The sequence below is a fragment of the Trichomonas vaginalis genome, chromosome II, assembly GCF_026262505.1.
Source record: "Trichomonas vaginalis G3 chromosome II, whole genome shotgun sequence".
Taxonomy (NCBI): domain Eukaryota; phylum Parabasalia; order Trichomonadida; family Trichomonadidae; genus Trichomonas; species Trichomonas vaginalis.
Genome location: NC_067204.1, coordinates 11,193,574 through 11,216,149, shown reverse-complemented (window position 1 = coordinate 11,216,149; position 22,576 = coordinate 11,193,574). Strand labels below are relative to the sequence as shown.

The following is a 22,576-nucleotide window of genomic DNA, read 5'->3' as shown; positions in this document are numbered from 1 at the left end:
TTGTTGAGGGAGTTCTTCTATGATGCCTGTTCAGTTATGGCATCACAGATAAGTAACATAGACTTAAAAGAACATGCTTTATAGTCTTTTTTCAACAATCAGTATCCGATTTTTGAGGAAGTTCCTCTTCTTGGGTTCAAGGTCCGAATATTTACCTAAAATACGAATCATAGTATTAAATCAAGAATAATATTTCGAAGCATAAAATTAAATTAAATAATATCTTCATGAAATAACTTTTCCATCAACTTCTACATCTATTGGATTTACTCCTGCTCCAATCGTCGGAACGTCTGATCAAGGAAAGAGCCACTCTTAATACGATGAATTAAACTAGTTTTACCTACACCAGAATCACCAACGGCGATAATTCTCGGTGAAAGTTCTTCGTCGTTCATTGTAAAATTTGTCAAAAGTTGGTTCAGCGGAAATACAATCAACGAAAATTTACAATTATTATGCCTCTTGTTGATGAATATTATTCAATAAACATTAAACAATTTAGATCCGGTAGTTCGAAATTTAAATGATCACAAGCTTAGTTTACAACTATTCAATAAAAAACACCTGATAGTACTTTTTCCCTATGATAGAATTAGTATTTTTATGAATGAACAAGGTCGTAGAATATATACGTCATACTCTATCTTTTTACCGTTTCGATAGGTGAATAACATAAATTTTTGTTCAAACATTTTCAATTATCCAGGGTTGCTTATTCAAAAATGTGATTTTTATTCATGTCTAACATATTACAATTGGTTTGGAAACAGATCCAATGCTATTTAACTAAGATACACTGATATATCTTATACTCTGACTTCTTGATAGAAAATTATAAATCAATTTATACAAAAATTAGTTTTTAATCTAATTTTAAAAACTGTTTCAATTCAGCAATTGAATTAACATTGTAACAATGTAAAATTTTGTATGTAGAGATGCATGGATCAATGTGTGTTGAGCGATTTCGTGTAGTATGGAATACTTCAGGAATTTTTGTGGGATATTTGTGAATTAGTTCTTCAATTGAAACAGCAAATTCAAGGCACTTTTTCCATTCATCTTTTGTAGTTAAGAAACTACCTAATGCAAGTGGCTGAAAGTTTGTAACATATCGAATTAAATCATTGCTAAGGGTGTTATCTAATCCATTTTCAGTAACTCGTTGTTTGTAAAGTTTACTTTTTTCAGCAAGAAATTTCATAAGTTTATGAACAGTATCAACGAAATCCCATGCATTGTGGTCAATATTATTATAATAATCAGCAATCTTCATTTGTAATGAATTTTGGATTTGATTACTGAAATAAATATATGGTAAGATAAACTTGAAAAACGTAAATTTGTATGAATATGCTTGATTCAATCCTTCAAGATATTGATACATTTGATCTGATGAATTTGCTAAATAAGTGTAAATTTCTTCAAATTCTTGTTTAGAAATGTAATGAGGTTTTATAAATTTTAAAAAAGTATAGCATTTGTCTTGTGCTTGAGCATAATATGAGTAAAGTTTTGTTGGAATAAGATCAGGGTCAAGATTATATAATTTTTCACTAAGATCAATAACATGATTTACATACTCTTCAGAATTATCAACAAGATAACTACATCTTGAAGTAATTTGCTTATAACATCTCTGGTGAGATATTGTAAAAAAGCCTTCTCTATCAAACATTGATATAAAAATTTTCTTATCGTTTTGTAAAGTGATATAATTCAATAAAAATTTTTATGTCGTTTTTCCAAATATCGATTTTACCAAACAACTGTATATTTATATTTATTCAAATTCGTAACAAAATTTTTCTCAATCACAATCATAAAATCATATTGAATAAAGCACCGCTAAATTTTGTAAATATCTCAAATCAAATATATTGTCATTCGACAATTTTTGGATTGTTGGCTTGTCAATTCATATATAACATATTTTAATAATAGTGTAAAAATTGAAAAGGTGGGACGATTTTCAATAATTCCTCTATTTTGGAATTCTTGATAAAGATTGATAGTTTTATAAAATATTTCCAGTATTCATTGTAAAGCTATCAATCTTTACAAAAAATAAAGAAACAATAAATGGGCCGATATGTTGCTGGGCGTTTATTAGACTTTCTTGAAAACATATACCGCTATAATTACTTTGTAAAAATTTTTTCCATCATTCTACTTGCTATCCAAGTTGTCCTTTTATATGGAGACTTTAAATGGCAAGAAAATCCGAAGAACCCAATGTCGGACCAACTTAACGTCACAAATCTAACTCTTCCAAATGGTATTAAAAAACCTTCTGATTTTGATTCATATTTTAGAGTTAAATTATCTATTACGATTTTACAATTTTTATATTTCATTACAATGTTTGTTATCATAGTTATAATTTTAATCAAGAAATCAAGAACGAAAAAAAACACTTTTAGAGTATTTACAAACGATTATTGATACATTACAAGAATATCAAAACGGCATGCCACGTCATATAACTAATCAACTTGATCATGAAAAAATTGCTGATATTTTTTGGCATATCAATGAAGAAAGGTTCCCCGACAAAAGCGAATTGACGAAAATATCAGCGCAAATCAATCAATATTTTGCATGCATTCCACTTTCAGGTGTAACTTCTAAATCCAAAATTTCTTTAAATTCAAATGCAGAATACAAGTTCACCTCCTATAACAGTCTCACAAAAGATAGTCTCACGCTGCGCCCAAAATCAATCAATGATATCCAAGATATATATTTTGTTCCAATTCACTTTTTTACCTTTCTCATAATTATTATTTGTTTTGTAGCTTTGCCTGAGTCAGCTGAGAAAATCTATAACAATGAAACACTTCCTTACGATGAAAACATTACTGATAAAATTCTGAGTGTTGCAAAAGTTACAACAGATAAATCAGAATGCGTTATTTATATTGTTATTGATGGTGTTACTTTATTTATCGAACTTCTTGTTTATTTTGTACAAATATATATTTATTATTACGTGATTCCAAAGCTAGTTGAGGAATTTAATGATTCAGATCCTATTTCAAATGAATTCATTGAAGACTTGGCAAGAACATATAGAATTTGTCCTTGGCCACATCTTGAAAGAATTAAACTAACTTATTCGATTTGTATTGGTCATAATGTTCACAATGAAATTCTAATGGAGCAACTTTCCTATAGCCAAATCGCTAATGGAGAACTGATAATTGGGAATAATTCGTCAGATATTAGCATTAAACCATCTACAATAATGAGCCAACTGACTCAAATCAATAATCATTTATCAACTTCTTTGAATGATATATCAAATCTTATTCTTAAAAACCAGAGCCGATATCAAGGAATTCTTCAATCTATTGCTAATGAAAACGCTGTATTCAATCAAATAATGTTAAACTTTACGAATTTAATGTTTACAAATACTAACTTGTATAATGTTCATAGAACAATCTATGACTACAACTTACGTTTGCAGGACCAATTTCAATACCTTCAAAGATTTAATCAACCCGTCAGAAAATATTTCCCATATATTTGTTTTCTAATCCAGAAATTACAAACATTAACAGAAATAGTTACATCTTATTATAATGATTACTTGAATTATACTCAACAAATTTATTTTTACAAGAATGAAGGTGATCTTACTGTAGATATTATAGGATTTATTCCAATAAAAGGCTGGCAAATAACATTGCTTTCGCAGGCGCTTAATGATTTTATTCATGGAAATAGACGATTTACAATTGAAGATCTGAAAAAATTAAGAAATGACCTCAATATATTAGAAAGAGAACTCACTAATTTTAACAAGATGTACTTGAAGAGATTGGATCATTTGAGTTCACTTGAGAAATTTAATAGGGTTAATTTGATACCTCTTGGAGAATACATCGTCCATTTTTTTTCAAATCTCATGATTGAATTTGCACAGTTTGCTGCAATCGACATCTTTTCCGATTACACTCTACTTGATTTGCCTAACCCTGTAATACCAATGGCACCTCGTTATAATCAAACCCAAGCTGCTATAAGACGAATGACAACTATTTTGAATGATTGCCAGCAAGCGATATTCCCAGAAATTTCTGAATTAATCAAGGAAAATATTGGTTTATTTAATCAAATCAAATATTTCCAAACCAATTGAAAATCAACTAATTCTATGCAAAAAACAATTCCAGGAAATATTTTCCATATTAAATTCGACAGGGATCAATAAACAAATCTTAGTTGCTTTCAATAATACCGAATCTTTCATCAATTCTATTCCGCCAGCCAATTATCTTTTTACAGGCAATGTATTCGATTGTGGCGTAAACTATCGACTAATCGATTATGAGCTTACAATGAAAATCAAGCAGCTTCAAGAGCTAGAAAATCAACTTACAGAAAAAATCGGATCGCTCATGTTTGCCACTCAATTAAATCAGGACCTCGTTAATTTTACAAATTCAATAGTTTTTCCTAATCATGTCACTGATTTTAGGTTGATGATTAATGAATTAATACTTAAAAAAGCATTTCTTCAAAATCATTTCCTTAGTGAGCCAAATTACAAAACATACATTGATATATCGAATCAGCGCCATATATCTATCCAAAAACTCAAAACTAAAGTTAGTTCATTATTTCCTTATCCTCAGCCTCCTGTTAATGTTGACACAGAATACTATGCTTCATTAAATTTGGATAACTTTATTTCCCGAACTAAAGTGATGATTCGTGTTTTTGATCGAAATTTTGATCATCTAATTCATTGATTGATGAAATTATTCTTTTGTTTGTTAAAACAATAAATGTACTCTGTTTCTTTTCTGCAGTTGTATATCCTATTTTCTAACGCATATTTTGCAATCTTTAGTAGGAGATTCAAGTGTTTCTTTTATAGATGTTCCAAAATTGCCGTTTCTCCTTGGAAAAGCACTGTCCAAAATCTTTCATCAATGAGGAGAAAGACGGTGTTTCCACACCTTCCTCATTAAGATGATTTATTTTATCGTTAAGTTAAATGATATATATATATTTTAATACTAATCACTTCAAATTGTTCTGGGTATTAAAAAAAATAATAAAAAATGGACATCTGATGGGTATTTTTTTATCATAGAATTTTTGTTTAGTTTACATTATTTTTAAAAAGGTCTAGAATTTGAAATGAGAATTCGTTTTCTAATATTTAATTATATTGAAATATAAGGTGAGGTTCAAGCATAAGAAAAAGTGACATCGCCTACAGCGATGTCACTTTTTCGAAAATTTCTCATTTGGACACTTTAACTCTTATATCTGAATAATCAAATGTGTTTAACAAAAAACTGACATTTCTCTTGTTGAAAACATGATTTCAATTTATAGTTTCAATCAATTAAAACAATAGAAGATAAGAATAGAATACTACAAGATAGTATTCTTCAGATAAATATAAAAAAACTTTTTACAATAAAAATACATAGAAATATAAATAATAAAAACAAAAACAATAATAATTATCTGTTGTTATTTGATTTCTGAAGAAGAGGTAATTCAGATGATTCTTTCTTAGTTTCTTTAACAAATGCAGAACCATCATCACCATAGACGAAATCTCCACTTCCGCCGAAGTTAGAAACAGGAAGTTTGCCTTGTTTTGTAGATGATTTTTCGACCATCGCTGCTGTCTGTGACAAAACTTCGGCAACTGTCTGAACGTCCTTTTGAGTGGCGAATTTATCCATAGACGATGCAAGCTCTTTCACTCGTTCATTCAATCCGTTGATGATAACTCTGAACTTGTTAAATACTTTCTCAACAAAATCGCGATCAACTTTTCTTTCAACAGCTGACATAAGTTCATTTTTGTTTTTGATGAAAAGTTCCATTTGTCCTTTCAACTGTTCCGATGTTTCCTTTTCAATTACATGGACAACTGTCTGCTCTGGCTGCGATTTAGACGTATTCCCAACATACAAAATATTACCTGAAACTTGTGTTGAAATGTTATCATTTTCACTTTCACTTTTAACTGATTTTTTGTCATCGTTTTTCACTGATTTCTTGTCATCAATATCAAGCTTTGGAGGTGGAGAGTTATAGTTAGGCTGTCGAGAAATTATATGCATCAATCCAGAGATCTTTTTAGTCTTGAAGAACGTTGTTGACTGTTTCTTCTTTATGCCAATGTCATCTTCTGAAATTTCGCCACTGATCATGTCTTCGTTTTCGCTGTCTTCTCTGTATCTTCCTCTTCTTCCAAGTCTCATTCTTTCAAGTGTTGATGTGCCTGATCCTGTTGGAAGAGAGCTAGATCTATCAGATTCATCTGGTGATTCATCGTCACCACCAACACGTGCAAATGTGAAGCTTGGATTATTGAAGAAACTGGGGACACATGTTGCCAAATTAAGTGGAGGAAGATGTTCTAAACCACTCGCGTTTGTTCTGATCAATTTGAATTCATCGATGATTGCGAGTACGACATCTCTAACATCTTTCTCATTCCTGTTGACGGCGTTCTTGATTCGAAGGATATCTTGAAGAGCAGCATCGATTTGGCCGCCAAGATGGTCAACTGTTTTTTCTAGTTTTTGATGTTCTTTTGCACGAATGTCGTTGTCTAACGGAATCAACATTCCTGCACGTGTTGCTGCTGTTTGATGTGCCATGATGCTTGAAAGCATTGGACGGTTCGGAGATTCAGGATTTGATGGATTTTGCTGCAAATTATCAATTAATTGCTGCAAAACATCGACTCTTCTTGATAAAAGTGATTGTTCTGTCATTGCATTGACGAGAGCAGCTCTGTTTTGAGATGTAACTGCCCAAACTTCGTTGAGTTTTGGTGCATTATCTGATGTTGTGTGCATGAGCGCAATATCAAGAGCTTTTTGTAGAGAAGCGAGTCTGTTGTTAAGTAAATCGGCCATTGTTGTGTGTACTTGGTTGATTTGCTCTGTTGTACGTGCTTGAATTTGCTCAATTAAGTCATTATCTCCGGCATCGCCTGTAATTATCTCTCAAATTTTGGCCATTTTTCGCAGTTTGATCGGACAAAACCTCGCATTTCGACGCGAGATCGACACCAAAAATTCGGCAAAAATTATTAAAGGAGGTCTATCGTCGCAGATCACAAACTTAGTTTTAATGCAAGATTGCATACGAAAAATTTCGAACAAAAATTCATAAACACGGAAATGTAAATCAGAGCAGAAAAATATATTGTATGAAGATGTCGACTACGATACGAAATTCGAAAAACGAGATATTTAGAAGATTCACAAAAAATTAGAGTCATTAATTCGCAATTGTATAATTTTGAAGACTACATTGAGTCAAATTAATAGATTTACATGATATTATAAAATAAATAATAAGAGTTTACCAATAAATTCTCGATTCAAGGTCGAAATTTTTTAAAAGTTCCTCTTCTTGGGAACTCGCTTAGATACTCTACCTGAAAATAGTATGAAAACTTCAAAGACTGTTAAGAACGGTCTCTGAAGTTTTTTGTTAACAATCAGTATCTGATTGTCGACTTTGTTCCTCAGTTTGGGTTTTGCTTAGACATAGAGCCCAAGATGAGGAACAAAAGACTTCAAAGAATGCTAAGAGCAATCTTTTAAGTCTTTCCTCAACAATCAGTATCTGATTGTTGAGGGAGTTCTTCTATGATGCCTGTTCAGTTATGGCATCACAGATAAGTAACATAGACTTAAAAGAACATGCTTTATAGTCTTTTTTCAACAATCAGTATCTGATTTTTGAGGAAGTTCCTCTTCTTGGGTTCAAGGTCCGAATATTTACCTAAAATACGAATCATAGTATTAAATCAAGAATAATATTTCGAAGCATAAAATTAAATTAAATAATATCTTCATGAAATAACTTTTCCATCAACTTCTACATCTATTGGATTTACTCCTGCTCCAATCGTCGGAACGGTCTGATCAAGGAAAGAGCCACTCTTAATACGATGAATTAAACTAGTTTTACCTACACCAGAATCACCAACGGCGATAATTCTCGGTGAAAGTTCTTCTCGTTCATTGTAAATTTGTCAAAAGTTGGTTCAGCGGAAATACAATCAACGAAAATTTACAATTATTATGCCTCTTGTTGATGAATATTATTCAATAAACATTAACAATTTAGATCCGGTAGTTCGAAATTTAAATGATCACAAGCTTAGTTTACAACTATTCAATAAAAAACACCTGATAGTACTTTTTCCCTATGATAGAATTAGTATTTTTATGATGAACAAGGTCGTAGAATATATACGTCATACTCTATCTTTTTACCGTTTCGATAGGTGAATAACATAAATTTTTGTTCAACATTTTCAAATTATCCAGGGTTGCTTATTCAAAAATGTGATTTTTTTATTCATGTCGTCATAAATTATTGAATTGCGTTCGAGAACAGATCCAATGCTATTTAACTAAATACACTGATATATCTTATACTCTGACTTCTTGATAGAAAATTATAAATCAATTTATACAAAAATTAGTTTTTAATCTAATTTTAAAAACTGTTTCAATTCAGCAATTGAATTAACATTGTAACAATGTAAAATTTTGTATGTAGAGATGCATGGATCAATGTGTGTTTGAGCGATTTCGTGTAGTATGGAATTTCAGGAATTTTTGTGGGATATTTGTGAATTAGTTCTTCAATTGAAACAGCAAATTCAAGGGCACTTTTTCATTCATCTTTTGTAGTTAAGAAACTACCTAATGCAAGTGGCTGAAAGTTTGTAACATATCGAATTAAATCATTGCTAAGGGTGTTATCTAATCCATTTTCAGTAACTCGTTGTTTGTAAAGTTTACTTTTTTCAGCAAGAAATTTCATAAGTTTATGAACAGTATCAACGAAATCCCATGCATTGTGGTCAATATTATTATAATAATCAGCAATCTTCATTTGTAATGAATTTTGGATTTGATTACTGAAATAAATATATGGTAAGATAAACTTGAAAAACGTAAATTTGTATGAATATGCTTGATTCAATCCTTCAAGATATTGATACATTTGATCTGACGAATTTGCTAAATAAGTGTAAATTTCTTCAAATTCTTGTTTAGAAATGTAATGAGGTTTTATAAATTTTAAAAAAGTATAGCATTTGTCTTGTGCTTGAGCATAATATGAGTAAAGTTTTGTTGGAATAAGATCAGGGTCAAGATTATATAATTTTTCACTAAGATCAATAACATGATTTACATACTCTTCAGAATTATCAACAAGATAACTACATCTTGAAGTAATTTGCTTATAACATCTCTGGTGAGATATTGTAAAAAAGCCTTCTCTATCAAACATTGATATAAAAATTTTCTTATCGTTTTGTAAAGTGATATAATTCAATAAAAATTTTTATGTCGTTTTTCCAAATATCGATTTTACCAAACAACTGTATATTTATATTTATTCAAATTCGTAACAAAATTTTTCTCAATCACAATCATAAAATCATATTGAATAAAGCACCGCTAAATTTTGTAAATATCTCAAATCAAATATATTGTCATTCGACAATTTTTGGATTGTTGGCTTGTCAATTCATATATAACATATTTTAATAATAGTGTAAAAATTGAAAAGGTGGGACGATTTTCAATAATTCCTCTATTTTGGAATTCTTGATAAAGATTGATAGTTTTATAAAATATTTCCAGTATTCATTGTAAAGCTATCAATCTTTACAAAAAATAAAGAAACAATAAATGGGCCGATATGTTGCTGGGCGTTTATTAGACTTTCTTGAAAACATATACCGCTATAATTACTTTGTAAAAATTTTTTCCATCATTCTACTTGCTATCCAAGTTGTCCTTTTATATGGAGACTTTAAATGGCAAGAAAATCCGAAGAACCCAATGTCGGACCAACTTAACGTCACAAATCTAACTCTTCCAAATGGTATTAAAAAACCTTCTGATTTTGATTCATATTTTAGAGTTAAATTATCTATTACGATTTTACAATTTTTATATTTCATTACAATGTTTGTTATCATAGTTATAATTTTAATCAAGAAATCAAGAACGAAAAAAAACACTTTTAGAGTATTTACAAACGATTATTGATACATTACAAGAATATCAAAACGGCATGCCACGTCATATAACTAATCAACTTGATCATGAAAAAATTGCTGATATTTTTTGGCATATCAATGAAGAAAGGTTCCCCGACAAAAGCGAATTGACGAAAATATCAGCGCAAATCAATCAATATTTTGCATGCATTCCACTTTCAGGTGTAACTTCTAAATCCAAAATTTCTTTAAATTCAAATGCAGAATACAAGTTCACCTCCTATAACAGTCTCACAAAAGATAGTCTCACGCTGCGCCCAAAATCAATCAATGATATCCAAGATATATATTTTGTTCCAATTCACTTTTTTACCTTTCTCATAATTATTATTTGTTTTGTAGCTTTGCCTGAGTCAGCTGAGAAAATCTATAACAATGAAACACTTCCTTACGATGAAAACATTACTGATAAAATTCTGAGTGTTGCAAAAGTTACAACAGATAAATCAGAATGCGTTATTTATATTGTTATTGATGGTGTTACTTTATTTATCGAACTTCTTGTTTATTTTGTACAAATATATATTTATTATTACGTGATTCCAAAGCTAGTTGAGGAATTTAATGATTCAGATCCTATTTCAAATGAATTCATTGAAGACTTGGCAAGAACATATAGAATTTGTCCTTGGCCACATCTTGAAAGAATTAAACTAACTTATTCGATTTGTATTGGTCATAATGTTCACAATGAAATTCTAATGGAGCAACTTTCCTATAGCCAAATCGCTAATGGAGAACTGATAATTGGGAATAATTCGTCAGATATTAGCATTAAACCATCTACAATAATGAGCCAACTGACTCAAATCAATAATCATTTATCAACTTCTTTGAATGATATATCAAATCTTATTCTTAAAAACCAGAGCCGATATCAAGGAATTCTTCAATCTATTGCTAATGAAAACGCTGTATTCAATCAAATAATGTTAAACTTTACGAATTTAATGTTTACAAATACTAACTTGTATAATGTTCATAGAACAATCTATGACTACAACTTACGTTTGCAGGACCAATTTCAATACCTTCAAAGATTTAATCAACCCGTCAGAAAATATTTCCCATATATTTGTTTTCTAATCCAGAAATTACAAACATTAACAGAAATAGTTACATCTTATTATAATGATTACTTGAATTATACTCAACAAATTTATTTTTACAAAATGAAGGTGATCTTACTGTAGATATTATAGGATTTATTCCAATAAAAGGCTGGCAAATAACATTGCTTTCGCAGGCGCTTAATGATTTTATTCATGGAAATAGACGATTTACAATTGAAGATCTGAAAAAATTAAGAAATGACCTCAATATATTAGAAAGAGAACTCACTAATTTTAACAAGATGTACTTGAAGAGATTGGATCATTTGAGTTCACTTGAGAAATTTAATAGGGTTAATTTGATACCTCTTGGAGAATACATCGTCCATTTTTTTTCAAATCTCATGATTGAATTTGCACAGTTTCTGCAATCGCCATCTTTTCCGATTACACTCACTTGATTTGCCTAGGCCTGTAATACCAATGGCACCTCGTTATAATCAAACCCAAGCTGCTATAAGACGAATGACAACTATTTTGAATGATTGCCAGCAAGCGATATTCCCAGAAATTTCTGAATTAATCAAGGAAAATATTGGTTTATTTAATCAAATCAAATATTTCCAAACCAATTTTGAAAATCAACTAATTCTATGCAAAAAACAATTCCAGGAAATATTTTCCATATTAAATTCGACAGGGATCAATAAACAAATCTTAGTTGCTTTCAATAATACCGAATCTTTCATCAATTCTATTCCGCCAGCCAATTATCTTTTTACAGGCAATGTATTCGATTGTGGCGTAAACTATCGACTAATCGATTATGAGCTTACAATGAAAATCAAGCAGCTTCAAGAGCTAGAAAATCAACTTACAGAAAAAATCGGATCGCTCATGTTTGCCACTCAATTAAATCAGGACCTCGTTAATTTTACAAATTCAATAGTTTTTCCTAATCATGTCACTGATTTTAGGTTGATGATTAATGAATTAATACTTAAAAAAGCATTTCTTCAAAATCATTTCCTTAGTGAGCCAAATTACAAAACATACATTGATATATCGAATCAGCGCCATATATCTATCCAAAAACTCAAAACTAAAGTTAGTTCATTATTTCCTTATCCTCAGCCTCCTGTTAATGTTGACACAGAATACTATGCTTCATTAAATTTGGATAACTTTATTTCCCGAACTAAAGTGATGATTCGTGTTTTTGATCGAAATTTTGATCATCTAATTCATTGATTGATGAAATTATTCTTTTGTTTGTTAAAACAATAAATGTACTCTGTTTCTTTTCTGCAGTTGTATATCCTATTTTCTAACGCATATTTTGCAATCTTTAGTAGGAGATTCAAGTGTTTCTTTTATAGATGTTCCAAAATTGCCGTTTCTCCTTGGAAAAGCACTGTCCAAAATCTTTCATCAATGAGGAGAAAGACGGTGTTTCCACACCTTCCTCATTAAGATGATTTATTTTATCGTTAAGTTAAATGATATATATATATTTTAATACTAATCACTTCAAATTGTTCTGGGTATTAAAAAAAATAATAAAAAATGGACATCTGATGGGTATTTTTTTATCATAGAATTTTTGTTTAGTTTACATTATTTTTAAAAAGGTCTAGAATTTGAAATGAGAATTCGTTTTCTAATATTTAATTATATTGAAATATAAGGTGAGGTTCAAGCATAAGAAAAAGTGACATCGCCTACAGCGATGTCACTTTTTCGAAAATTTCTCATTTGGACACTTTAACTCTTATATCTGAATAATCAAATGTGTTTAACAAAAAACTGACATTTCTCTTGTTGAAAACATGATTTCAATTTATAGTTTCAATCAATTAAAACAATAGAAGATAAGAATAGAATACTACAAGATAGTATTCTTCAGATAAATATAAAAAATTTTTATAATAAAAATACATAGAAATATAAATAATAAAAACAAAAACAATAATAATTATCTGTTGTTATTTGATTTCTGAAGAAGAGGTAATTCAGATGATTCTTTCTTAGTTTCTTTAACAAATGCAGAACCATCATCACCATAGACGAAATCTCCACTTCCGCCGAAGTTAGAAACAGGAAGTTTGCCTTGTTTTGTAGATGATTTTTCGACCATCGCTGCTGTCTGTGACAAAACTTCGGCAACTGTCTGAACGTCCTTTTGAGTGGCGAATTTATCCATAGACGATGCAAGCTCTTTCACTCGTTCATTCAATCCGTTGATGATAACTCTGAACTTGTTAAATACTTTCTCAACAAAATCGCGATCAACTTTTCTTTCAACAGCTGACATAAGTTCATTTTTGTTTTTGATGAAAAGTTCCATTTGTCCTTTCAACTGTTCCGATGTTTCCTTTTCAATTACATGGACAACTGTCTGCTCTGGCTGCGATTTAGACGTATTCCCAACATACAAAATATTACCTGAAACTTGTGTTGAAATGTTATCATTTTCACTTTCACTTTTAACTGATTTTTTGTCATCGTTTTTCACTGATTTCTTGTCATCAATATCAAGCTTTGGAGGTGGAGAGTTATAGTTAGGCTGTCGAGAAATTATATGCATCAATCCAGAGATCTTTTTAGTCTTGAAGAACGTTGTTGACTGTTTCTTCTTTATGCCAATGTCATCTTCTGAAATTTCGCCACTGATCATGTCTTCGTTTTCGCTGTCTTCTCTGTATCTTCCTCTTCTTCCAAGTCTCATTCTTTCAAGTGTTGATGTGCCTGATCCTGTTGGAAGAGAGCTAGATCTATCAGATTCATCTGGTGATTCATCGTCACCACCAACACGTGCAAATGTGAAGCTTGGATTATTGAAGAAACTGGGGACACATGTTGCCAAATTAAGTGGAGGAAGATGTTCTAAACCACTCGCGTTTGTTCTGATCAATTTGAATTCATCGATGATTGCGAGTACGACATCTCTAACATCTTTCTCATTCCTGTTGACGGCGTTCTTGATTCGAAGGATATCTTGAAGAGCAGCATCGATTTGGCCGCCAAGATGGTCAACTGTTTTTTCTAGTTTTTGATGTTCTTTTGCACGAATGTCGTTGTCTAACGGAATCAACATTCCTGCACGTGTTGCTGCTGTTTGATGTGCCATGATGCTTGAAAGCATTGGACGGTTCGGAGATTCAGGATTTGATGGATTTTGCTGCAAATTATCAATTAATTGCTGCAAAACATCGACTCTTCTTGATAAAAGTGATTGTTCTGTCATTGCATTGACGAGAGCAGCTCTGTTTTGAGATGTAACTGCCCAAACTTCGTTGAGTTTTGGTGCATTATCTGATGTTGTGTGCATGAGCGCAATATCAAGAGCTTTTTGTAGAGAAGCGAGTCTGTTGTTAAGTAAATCGGCCATTGTTGTGTGTACTTGGTTGATTTGCTCTGTTGTACGTGCTTGAATTTGCTCAATTAAGTCATTATCTCCGGCATCGCCTGTAATTATCTCTCAAATTTTGGCCATTTTTCGCAGTTTGATCGGACAAAACCTCGCATTTCGACGCGAGATCGACACCAAAAATTCGGCAAAAATTATTAAAGGAGGTCTATCGTCGCAGATCACAAACTTAGTTTTAATGCAAGATTGCATACGAAAAATTTCGAACAAAAATTCATAAACACGGAAATGTAAATCAGAGCAAAAAAAAAAAAAAAAAAAAAAAAAAAGGTAGTGGGGCTTCCAGGCACTTCGTGCCTTCTAGCCCTGATGTTGATGTTTAGTATAAATGAAGTTTTTATTCGGAGGACTCTTCTTCTTCCTCCATTGCTTCTGGGAAGAAGCCTTCTTCTGGGTCGAAAACATTATATAATGTGTCGCTTTTCACAAATTATATATGTTTTCATGTTTTGTCACTTTTCTGTCACTTTTCAGGGAAAAACATTTTTATTATTATATATAAATGAATTTTACAAAACCACCGTTACCGTTCTTTGGAAATAAGAGTAAATGTAAAGATATTCTATTGAGAGAACTTAAGAAACTACCGAATGGTCTAACATTTGTAGATTTGTTCGGTGGAAGTTTCTATATATCCCATTTATGTCATACCGTATTTCCTGACTCAAAGATTATATGCAATGACTTCGACAACTATATGAACCGTCTCAAACATATTCCAGACACAAACAATATATTGAAAGAGTTAAAAGAAAAGATACCTATAGGTAAGATGGAACGTATACCATTAGATAAGAAAAATATTGTGAGAGAGATTTTGAAAAAAGCAGAATATATAGACTGGGATAGTATATCTGCTAGACTATTATATAGTGGTGCTATAAGAGTTCATGACATTGAAACACTTATGTCAAAAGTTTTATATCTTAACTATACAAATGTTTTCAAAGAGGACATAGAAAAATATATTGAGGGTATAGAGTTTGTGAGATGTCATTGGACAGATTTGTATGAAAAATATAAAGACAAGGAAAATGTTTTCTTTATAGTGGACCCGCCGTTCTATAACACATGGGATTTTCAATACCAAGTAGACTGGACTTTGAGAGACTCTTTAGAAACTTTAGACGTTTTACATAACCATCCATGCTTTTACTTTACATCCGATAAAAGTGGTTTGGAAAGTGTCATGAGATGGTTAGAGGACATACATGACTATGAGTTTAGATACGATAAGATAGAATATGAGAGAGGTCCTATAAACTGGAGAAAGTGTCATAACAAAGAAATTTTACTAGTAAGTAAATGTGGTTTGAAATAGGACTACTTGTTTTAGGTTTTTTCCATTGTGTCATTTACTTATTTGACGTGGCAGAAAGATATAGAGAATATGAAGATGAACCAATGCCTGCAAATGTTCAGTATATGTACTCGTAAGAGATATTTTTATCTAATATTAAATGGACGCACAGAACTTAGCGAATGCACAGCAACCTGGACAACCAAACCCAGAGAATATTCCAAATGAAGTTAGAATACAAACTGCAATGGCAAACTATGGTCAAGTGCCAACAGATGTACAAATGCAAACTGCCATGTCAAATGACGCTGCGTTAGGTTTGCCACCATGGTATGCAAATATGAGATGGAAAGAGTTTTATACAAACCCTGAAGTGGGATATAAACAACTTTATGCAGATGACGCGAACACAGGAGTTGACCCAGAATATGTTTTCTACCAGAGGAGAAACAGAATGTATGAGCTCCAGTTAAAGAATGCTATGGAACTCAACAGGAAACGTAAGAGACTAGGCGGACATTAGATTTTTACATATAGTAAAATGGGTTTCTTCAGTAGTATTGGAAACTTCTTTCGAAATGTTGGAAGAGGTATATGGAATGGAATAAAAACCGTAGGAAGAGGAATTTGGAACGGAGTCAAAAATATTGGTAAAAGGGTAGGTCAGTTTGTTGGTATTATACCTAAAGACCCTGAACCAGAAGAACAAGCTCCTGTTATACAACAGCCTGAACCTGCACCACAGTCTAGTTGGCAACCAAATCCAACACCTCAACCGTATTAAAAAATTATATTTTTACCGTTCGATAGTAGTTGTATATGAAACTAAGTTCTAAGTAAAACGCATGGTATAATGGAATTATTCTCTTTCTTCCATCTGTAGTAAACCATACTTGAAAGTCTGAAATACTTCCACTTGGTGGTTCATATAGCTTTGTAGGTTTTTCGTAAAAGTCATTTGCCAAGCATAAGAAAGAGTTTTGAGCGCCAGAAAATGAAGCATGAACAATAATAGCAGCTGGGTCGAAAACATCTTTAAATAAATATGGTTCATCTCTTGCATATCGACTGTAAATATTTGCTAAAGGAAGTTCGACTTTCTGATTTAACATTCTTTGCAAATAATACCATGACATTGCAGTGAATTCTGTATATATTTGTTCGTCTTTCTTTGGATTGTCTTCGTAGATTTGAAATGACACTTGTGAATTTTGTTTGTCATATACAATTCTCACATAAAGTGTGCTCTCGGTATTTGCATATTCATCAGCATATTTTGCATAACATGAATTTATTTTATCTTCTATATTTTTTAACGCAGTCTGTAGAGAAGATGAAAGGTCAACTTGTATTAGCTCAATTTCTTCCCACATTTTTCGTTTCCCTTCAGATATATAATCTATATGAAACCTTACAATAAATGGAAAACTTTTATCTTCTACAGACACAAACTTCATTCTACGAAAGCCAATAGCTTTTGTGACAGATGGGTCTCTTAACCATCTTAACGGGTAGTCAAAACGATAGCCTTCATGCTTTACGGTCTCTGTCTCAAACTTTTGACCGACATTAGTAAAAAGTTCATCTAATGGTTTAGTTGTAGCAACTCTTGATTTTTTTTTTTCTATTGGAAGCATATTTTATCTAGAATAAAAATGTCAAATGAAACAGCGTCTATGAGAGAAATACAACACAACCGACAACTCATTATGCAAGCTCTAAATAAGAACACAACAAACTTTTCAAACTATTCTAAGATATCTGAGTCATTGAAAGAAGGAAACTTAAAACTGACATTAAACCCAATGACAGATGAGTTTCTGTTTCAAGACAATAAGAACCATACTGTCTGTATAAATCCAACAAAAGGAACTTTAAACGAGAAACCTATAAATGAACTTCTTTTGAAAGCAGATATTGACAACAAAGCTGACAAAGAATATGTAGATGCAACAAGAGACTATATTCTCGCATGGACAGATAGAACATACCCACAAAAACATCATACACATAACATCTATGACGTAGATGAACTACCAGCAATGTTAGATGACAAAGCAGATAAAACATATGTTGACAATAAAATGTCAAGTGAAGTGACAAGAGCTGACAAAGAATATTCTAAAAAGACTCATACACATACCATATCTGATATTACAAACTTACAAGAAACCTTAAACAGGAAAAGTGACGTTGGACATACACACGATTTCTTCGCAACTGTTGGTATAGAAAATATTGAAGGAACGGTTGAAGAAACTGGTGGGATGTATTAAATTGGAAACCTCCTAACTTTCCACAAGGTTTAACATCGGAAGAAGACATAACAACGATGAGATACATTAGATGTAGAAATGTCTATGTCATGGAGGATGAAAACAAAGTTAAATTCACTGCTCAAGATTTATATGATAAAAAAGCTGACAAAACATATGTTAACGATGAGTTAGATAAAAAAGCTGACAAAACAGAGCTTCAAACGTTAAAGACAGAAATACTTCAAACAGTATATCCTATAGGCTCTATTTATACGTCAATGAACTCTACCAGACCAGAAACAGTGTTCTGGGTTTTGGAACTTGGACTCAAATAGTCGACAGGTTTTTGTATTGTGCAAACTCTTCAAAGGAAACAGGTGGAAGTAAAACGATTTCAGGTGAAAATTTACCTGCACACAGTCACTACGTAGATTTAAGTACATCTCAAGCAGGTTGGCATAAGCATAAATTTTGGGATTGGCACGCCTTGAAAAAAGGTAAAGGATATGATGTTAAAGACGACGTTCAGTTTGCTATAAATTGTTACTGGAGTGACACTCAGGGAGATGGAAACCATACACATCGCGTTACAGGATATACACAAACAACGGGACAAAGTAAAGACTACATGCCACCTTACATGACAGTTTACGCATGGTATAGAATTGCTTAGTCGTCATTTTCAACTTCTTTAGCATATTCGTCTGGAGTTGTCTTATATTTGTTAGGAACTGTCTTTGAAAGTATACCACCTTGAACTTTGACAAGTTTGAAACGAGGTCTGACAATAGTAGTTTTATCTTCTGCTTGCAGTCTGTACATTTTGCCATGTTTGCCTAAAACTTCATAATATTCTCTTGTATACTTTCTTCTATTTTTACGAACACGAATGCGAGTACCTGTCGAGTTCCCATTGTTGTCATAGTCAATAGTATTTTCATATGGGTCGCGTTTAGGTATTTCTATTTTTACTTTGTCACCTTTCTTAAGTTTGAAGCCTGGCATTCTTTCTTGTTTGTCTCTTTTGACTAAACTATTAAATATATAGTCTTTCTCTAAGTCGGGGTTGTTTTTCATTTCTTCGGGGGAGTGGTTTCCCAAACCTTTTTGTTTACGGGTATTGTAAATATTTAAAACTTGTCTCATCTTTGCCATGGAGAAATGTCTATATTTCATCATATGACATTTCATTTGCTTCACCACCTTGTGGTTGGTTTAAGTCTCTTAAGATTTTTATACAACTGTCAATGACACCAAGAGCAGAATGGTTTTGGTCGACAATGAAATATTGGTTTACATTTTTTGAACGCAGATAGTTTTTAATATCGTCTGATTTGAAAGAACTTTCACAGTCAGATGTCAGTTTAGTTGGATGGTATTTGTCAACGAATATTGTCAAAGCAGTTTTCACATCTAAAATATTTTTGGACTGTAATGGTATGGCTTCACAGTATCTTGTGTTTTGACCGACAAATATTAGCCAGTATGGAGGTCCATCTTCTCTATACCTCGGAATGTTTTCCAAGATATCCATAAACCAAGCATTTGGTGTTGAACTAAAGATTTTTATCATGAGTGCTTTCTTTGTCGCTTTAGAAACATAGGGGTCCTTGTTTGGATTCGTCATTTTTTAACCCATAAGAAATGGGTTTATTTGGCGCATTAGCAGGAGTTGCATCCAGATTTTTGCCCGCAGTGGGAACAATAGCCAGAGGTGCATTTGGAATTGGAAGGAAGATTTTGAGTACATTAGGTATACTTAAAGAGAAAGCACAACCTATTATACAAACTGTACAGAAAGGTTGGGAGGTAGCACGAGATGCAGCAAATCTTATTCCAAATCCTGAAACAAGAGGAAAAGTTCAAGGATGGATGGACAATGTAGGAAGAGAAGCAGGAAACTACTATAACAAAGCAAATGACTACTATAACCAAGCAGGGCACTACATGGACCAAGGTGAAAGATTCTTTAACAGAGGATATAACCATGCACAACAGTGGGTAAACAATAACCAACCGCCGCAACCACCTCAAACTTGGGGAATGTAAAATTTTTTACTGGAGATGAAATGAACAATACAGCATTGAGACAAATGGGTTCAAGATGGATTTGTCGACTTCCAGCAGTTACACAACCACGGTGTTTGTCAAGTTCTTCCTATACCTCAGGAAGTTTTAGACCGACTTAAAAAACTAAACAACCAGTTGAAAACAAACCAAACTAAAATTTTTTACTGAGATGAAATGACCGAAGAAGTTGAAACGGTAGATTTGACACCACAAACAAAAAGTTCAGAACCATTGTCAAAACCTGTCAAAGAACTTACAGATGAAGAGAAAAATTCAATAATAGAAAGTGCCAGGTCTGGAAATACAAACCCTAACTACAAAGTCACTTTTCATAGAAATGGAACGGCAAGTATCTCAAAAAGAACAGACTCTCACAAATAAAATATTGAAGTCTGAAGGAGCTTTCGAGACAACAGATGGGAAGGTATTCTTCACTGACCAACAGTTCATTATAGAACATCTCATTGACTTAGAGTCAAAATATTCTAAACTTTACAACAAACACAAAAAGTTGAAAGGAAAACAAAAACAAATGGCATATGATATTTATGAAGATGTTGACGACACAACCATACCTGCAAGTGAAGTAAAGTCAGGTGAACCAAAAAGTGACGAAAAACCGATAGAAGAAGGTGAGCCAAAAACTGAAGATAAACCAAAACCAAAGGTTAGTTTCCAACTAAACCAAGTCAACCTTCATTAGCTGGTATGGGTTGGCGTCAAAGACTTTTGGCAGCAGGCGGTTATGTAAAGTAAAGAAAAAATATTTTTTTATTTTTATAGAAATGCCCCCATATAGAATGGATAGAAAATCTGCTAGAATAAAAGCAGAGTTAGAAAGATATGGTTGGAAAGTTTCAAAGAAGTTTAAATATAGGAAGGGAAGACCCATAAAAGTCTATGACAAATTGTCTGGTCTTCGCTATGAAATGGACTTGGAAACAGCACGCGCAAATTATCCAAACAGACATAGAGAGGTTAGAAGAAGAAACGTCTTATGGACATGCCTTTCGATGTTAGTGAACCTCAAGTTGAAGGACACGACGGCTTTGCCAGGTTCTACTGGAAACATGACGAACAATTGCATCCTTTGAGGAGGAAAAAAGAAAAGGTGAAGACGCACATGCTCCCATGGAAAGAACAAGATATGCATATGAGAAGTATCGTGAAGTTAGAAGTAAAATTACATCTGGTCAAACCTTTACAGTAAACTTTGACGATGGAAAGAACAAAGAAGGCTTCATGGTGTACTTGCTGCAATTCAAGATGGAAATAAGAAAGGAACAATCTCAGACTAACCGTAACAGATTTGGATGGTCACATTTACTATGCACATGGCAATGTCACAACAGCTGCAATGCTTCTTGACGCTTTCAAGACTACAAAGAGAGAACAAATGGTTGACTCCGACTCAGACATTTTGAATGCAATGAAGGAAGAATTGCAAGTGTCAAGTTCGAATGGTACCAACCTAACCCTCAAGCAGTCAGACAACATGCTGGATACTTCCCGTTCATAAATAAGTCTGACATTGACTTGACAAGGTATGGAATTTACAATTAATTGAAACAATTGTCAATGAACCTTGCATTCTTACATGTCTCAGGAACTCTGGTCTTGTTACAGATGAGAAGATGAAGTATCTTGAGTCTATGTGTGAAGACAAGTACATTCTCAGAGGTCAATTGGCAAAAATTGCACCGTTGGCAAATGTCAATATCCGAGTCAACATACCTACAGCTAAGGTTCTTCACATGACGACTATGTTGTTGAGTTCAATTTACCATGGTTGAAGATTGCAATTGTCCACAACCACTTCATGTTGAACGAAAGTCTTACAAACCCATTGTTCGGAAAAGGCAAGTGCAACATTGTCAGAGCTGTAAACATTCTTTTCGAGAAAGGTTTGTTGGAACCAATTCCAGATGACAAGCTGACAGAAACTTTTGTACCAAAAGACGAAACAAACTTTTCACTGTTAGCAAGACCAAAAGTTGTTCCAGACAAAGTTCTAGTACAAAAGAAGTACACAGTTCCAAAAGGAGTTGGATTGTTCGGATACCAACCTGAACCAGAAGAACTTCCAATGAGGTTGCAAGAACTTCAAGATGCTATAAACAAACTTCCATTGAGACATCCAATTGACGTCAAATTTGTATTGGAGAGCATCTGAGTTAGGTCAGAAGGTTTTATATGAAACAGGTTGCTTCGACGATGTTTATGAGATAGCAGGCGAAGTTTCTCAGAAGATAAGAGACTCACTTGAATTTCCACGAAACTGGACCCATTGGTTTGCGACAAGTTCGACTCAAACGAAAAGATATACTATGTCGACCTTAACGCTGCATACATGAGGTTTCGTCCAATATATCCGAAGAT

General features: G+C 32.5%; 7 protein-coding genes across 7 annotated transcripts, besides 1 other annotated feature; 2 read left to right on the top strand and 5 right to left on the bottom strand.

Moving 5' to 3' along the window:
- Positions 1–865: 865 nt before the first annotated feature.
- TVAGG3_0525600 (uncharacterized protein) lies at positions 866–1,681 on the bottom strand (the record flags this gene model as incomplete). The annotated part of the gene is made up of 1 exon (XM_001310004.1): positions 866–1,681. The coding sequence occupies one exon, from the start codon at positions 1,679–1,681 to the stop codon at positions 866–868; it is 816 nt and encodes a 271-aa protein (XP_001310005.1).
- A 3,808-nt stretch (positions 1,682–5,489) lies between these two features.
- Positions 5,490–7,097, bottom strand: TVAGG3_0525590 (uncharacterized protein; the record flags this gene model as incomplete). Its single annotated transcript, XM_051237414.1, has 1 exon — positions 5,490–6,905. One exon carries the CDS (start codon positions 6,903–6,905, stop codon positions 5,490–5,492), a length of 1,416 nt encoding a protein of 471 aa, XP_051095238.1.
- A 5,972-nt stretch (positions 7,098–13,069) lies between these two features.
- On the bottom strand, positions 13,070–14,726 carry TVAGG3_0525580 (uncharacterized protein; the record flags this gene model as incomplete). The annotated part of the gene is made up of 1 exon (XM_001290679.2): positions 13,115–14,530. One exon carries the CDS (start codon positions 14,528–14,530, stop codon positions 13,115–13,117), a length of 1,416 nt encoding a protein of 471 aa, XP_001290680.2.
- A 345-nt stretch (positions 14,727–15,071) lies between these two features.
- Positions 15,072–15,663, top strand: TVAGG3_0525570 (phage tail repeat-like family; the record flags this gene model as incomplete). The annotated part of the gene is made up of 1 exon (XM_051237413.1): positions 15,072–15,663. A coding segment is annotated over one exon (592 nt), but the record flags the coding sequence as incomplete, so codon positions are not given.
- Positions 15,664–16,029: 366 nt separating this feature from the next.
- On the top strand, positions 16,030–16,392 carry TVAGG3_0525560 (uncharacterized protein; the record flags this gene model as incomplete). The annotated part of the gene is made up of 1 exon (XM_051237412.1): positions 16,030–16,392. The coding sequence occupies one exon, from the start codon at positions 16,030–16,032 to the stop codon at positions 16,390–16,392; it is 363 nt and encodes a 120-aa protein (XP_051095236.1).
- Positions 16,393–16,657: 265 nt separating this feature from the next.
- On the bottom strand, positions 16,658–16,981 carry TVAGG3_0525550 (uncharacterized protein; the record flags this gene model as incomplete). Its single annotated transcript, XM_051237411.1, has 1 exon — positions 16,658–16,981. The coding sequence occupies one exon, from the start codon at positions 16,979–16,981 to the stop codon at positions 16,658–16,660; it is 324 nt and encodes a 107-aa protein (XP_051095235.1).
- Positions 16,982–17,644: 663 nt separating this feature from the next.
- Positions 17,645–22,034: a mobile genetic element.
- TVAGG3_0525540 (uncharacterized protein) lies at positions 18,797–18,949 on the bottom strand (the record flags this gene model as incomplete). The annotated part of the gene is made up of 1 exon (XM_051237410.1): positions 18,797–18,949. The coding sequence occupies one exon, from the start codon at positions 18,947–18,949 to the stop codon at positions 18,797–18,799; it is 153 nt and encodes a 50-aa protein (XP_051095234.1).
- Positions 22,035–22,576: the final 542 nt, after the last annotated feature.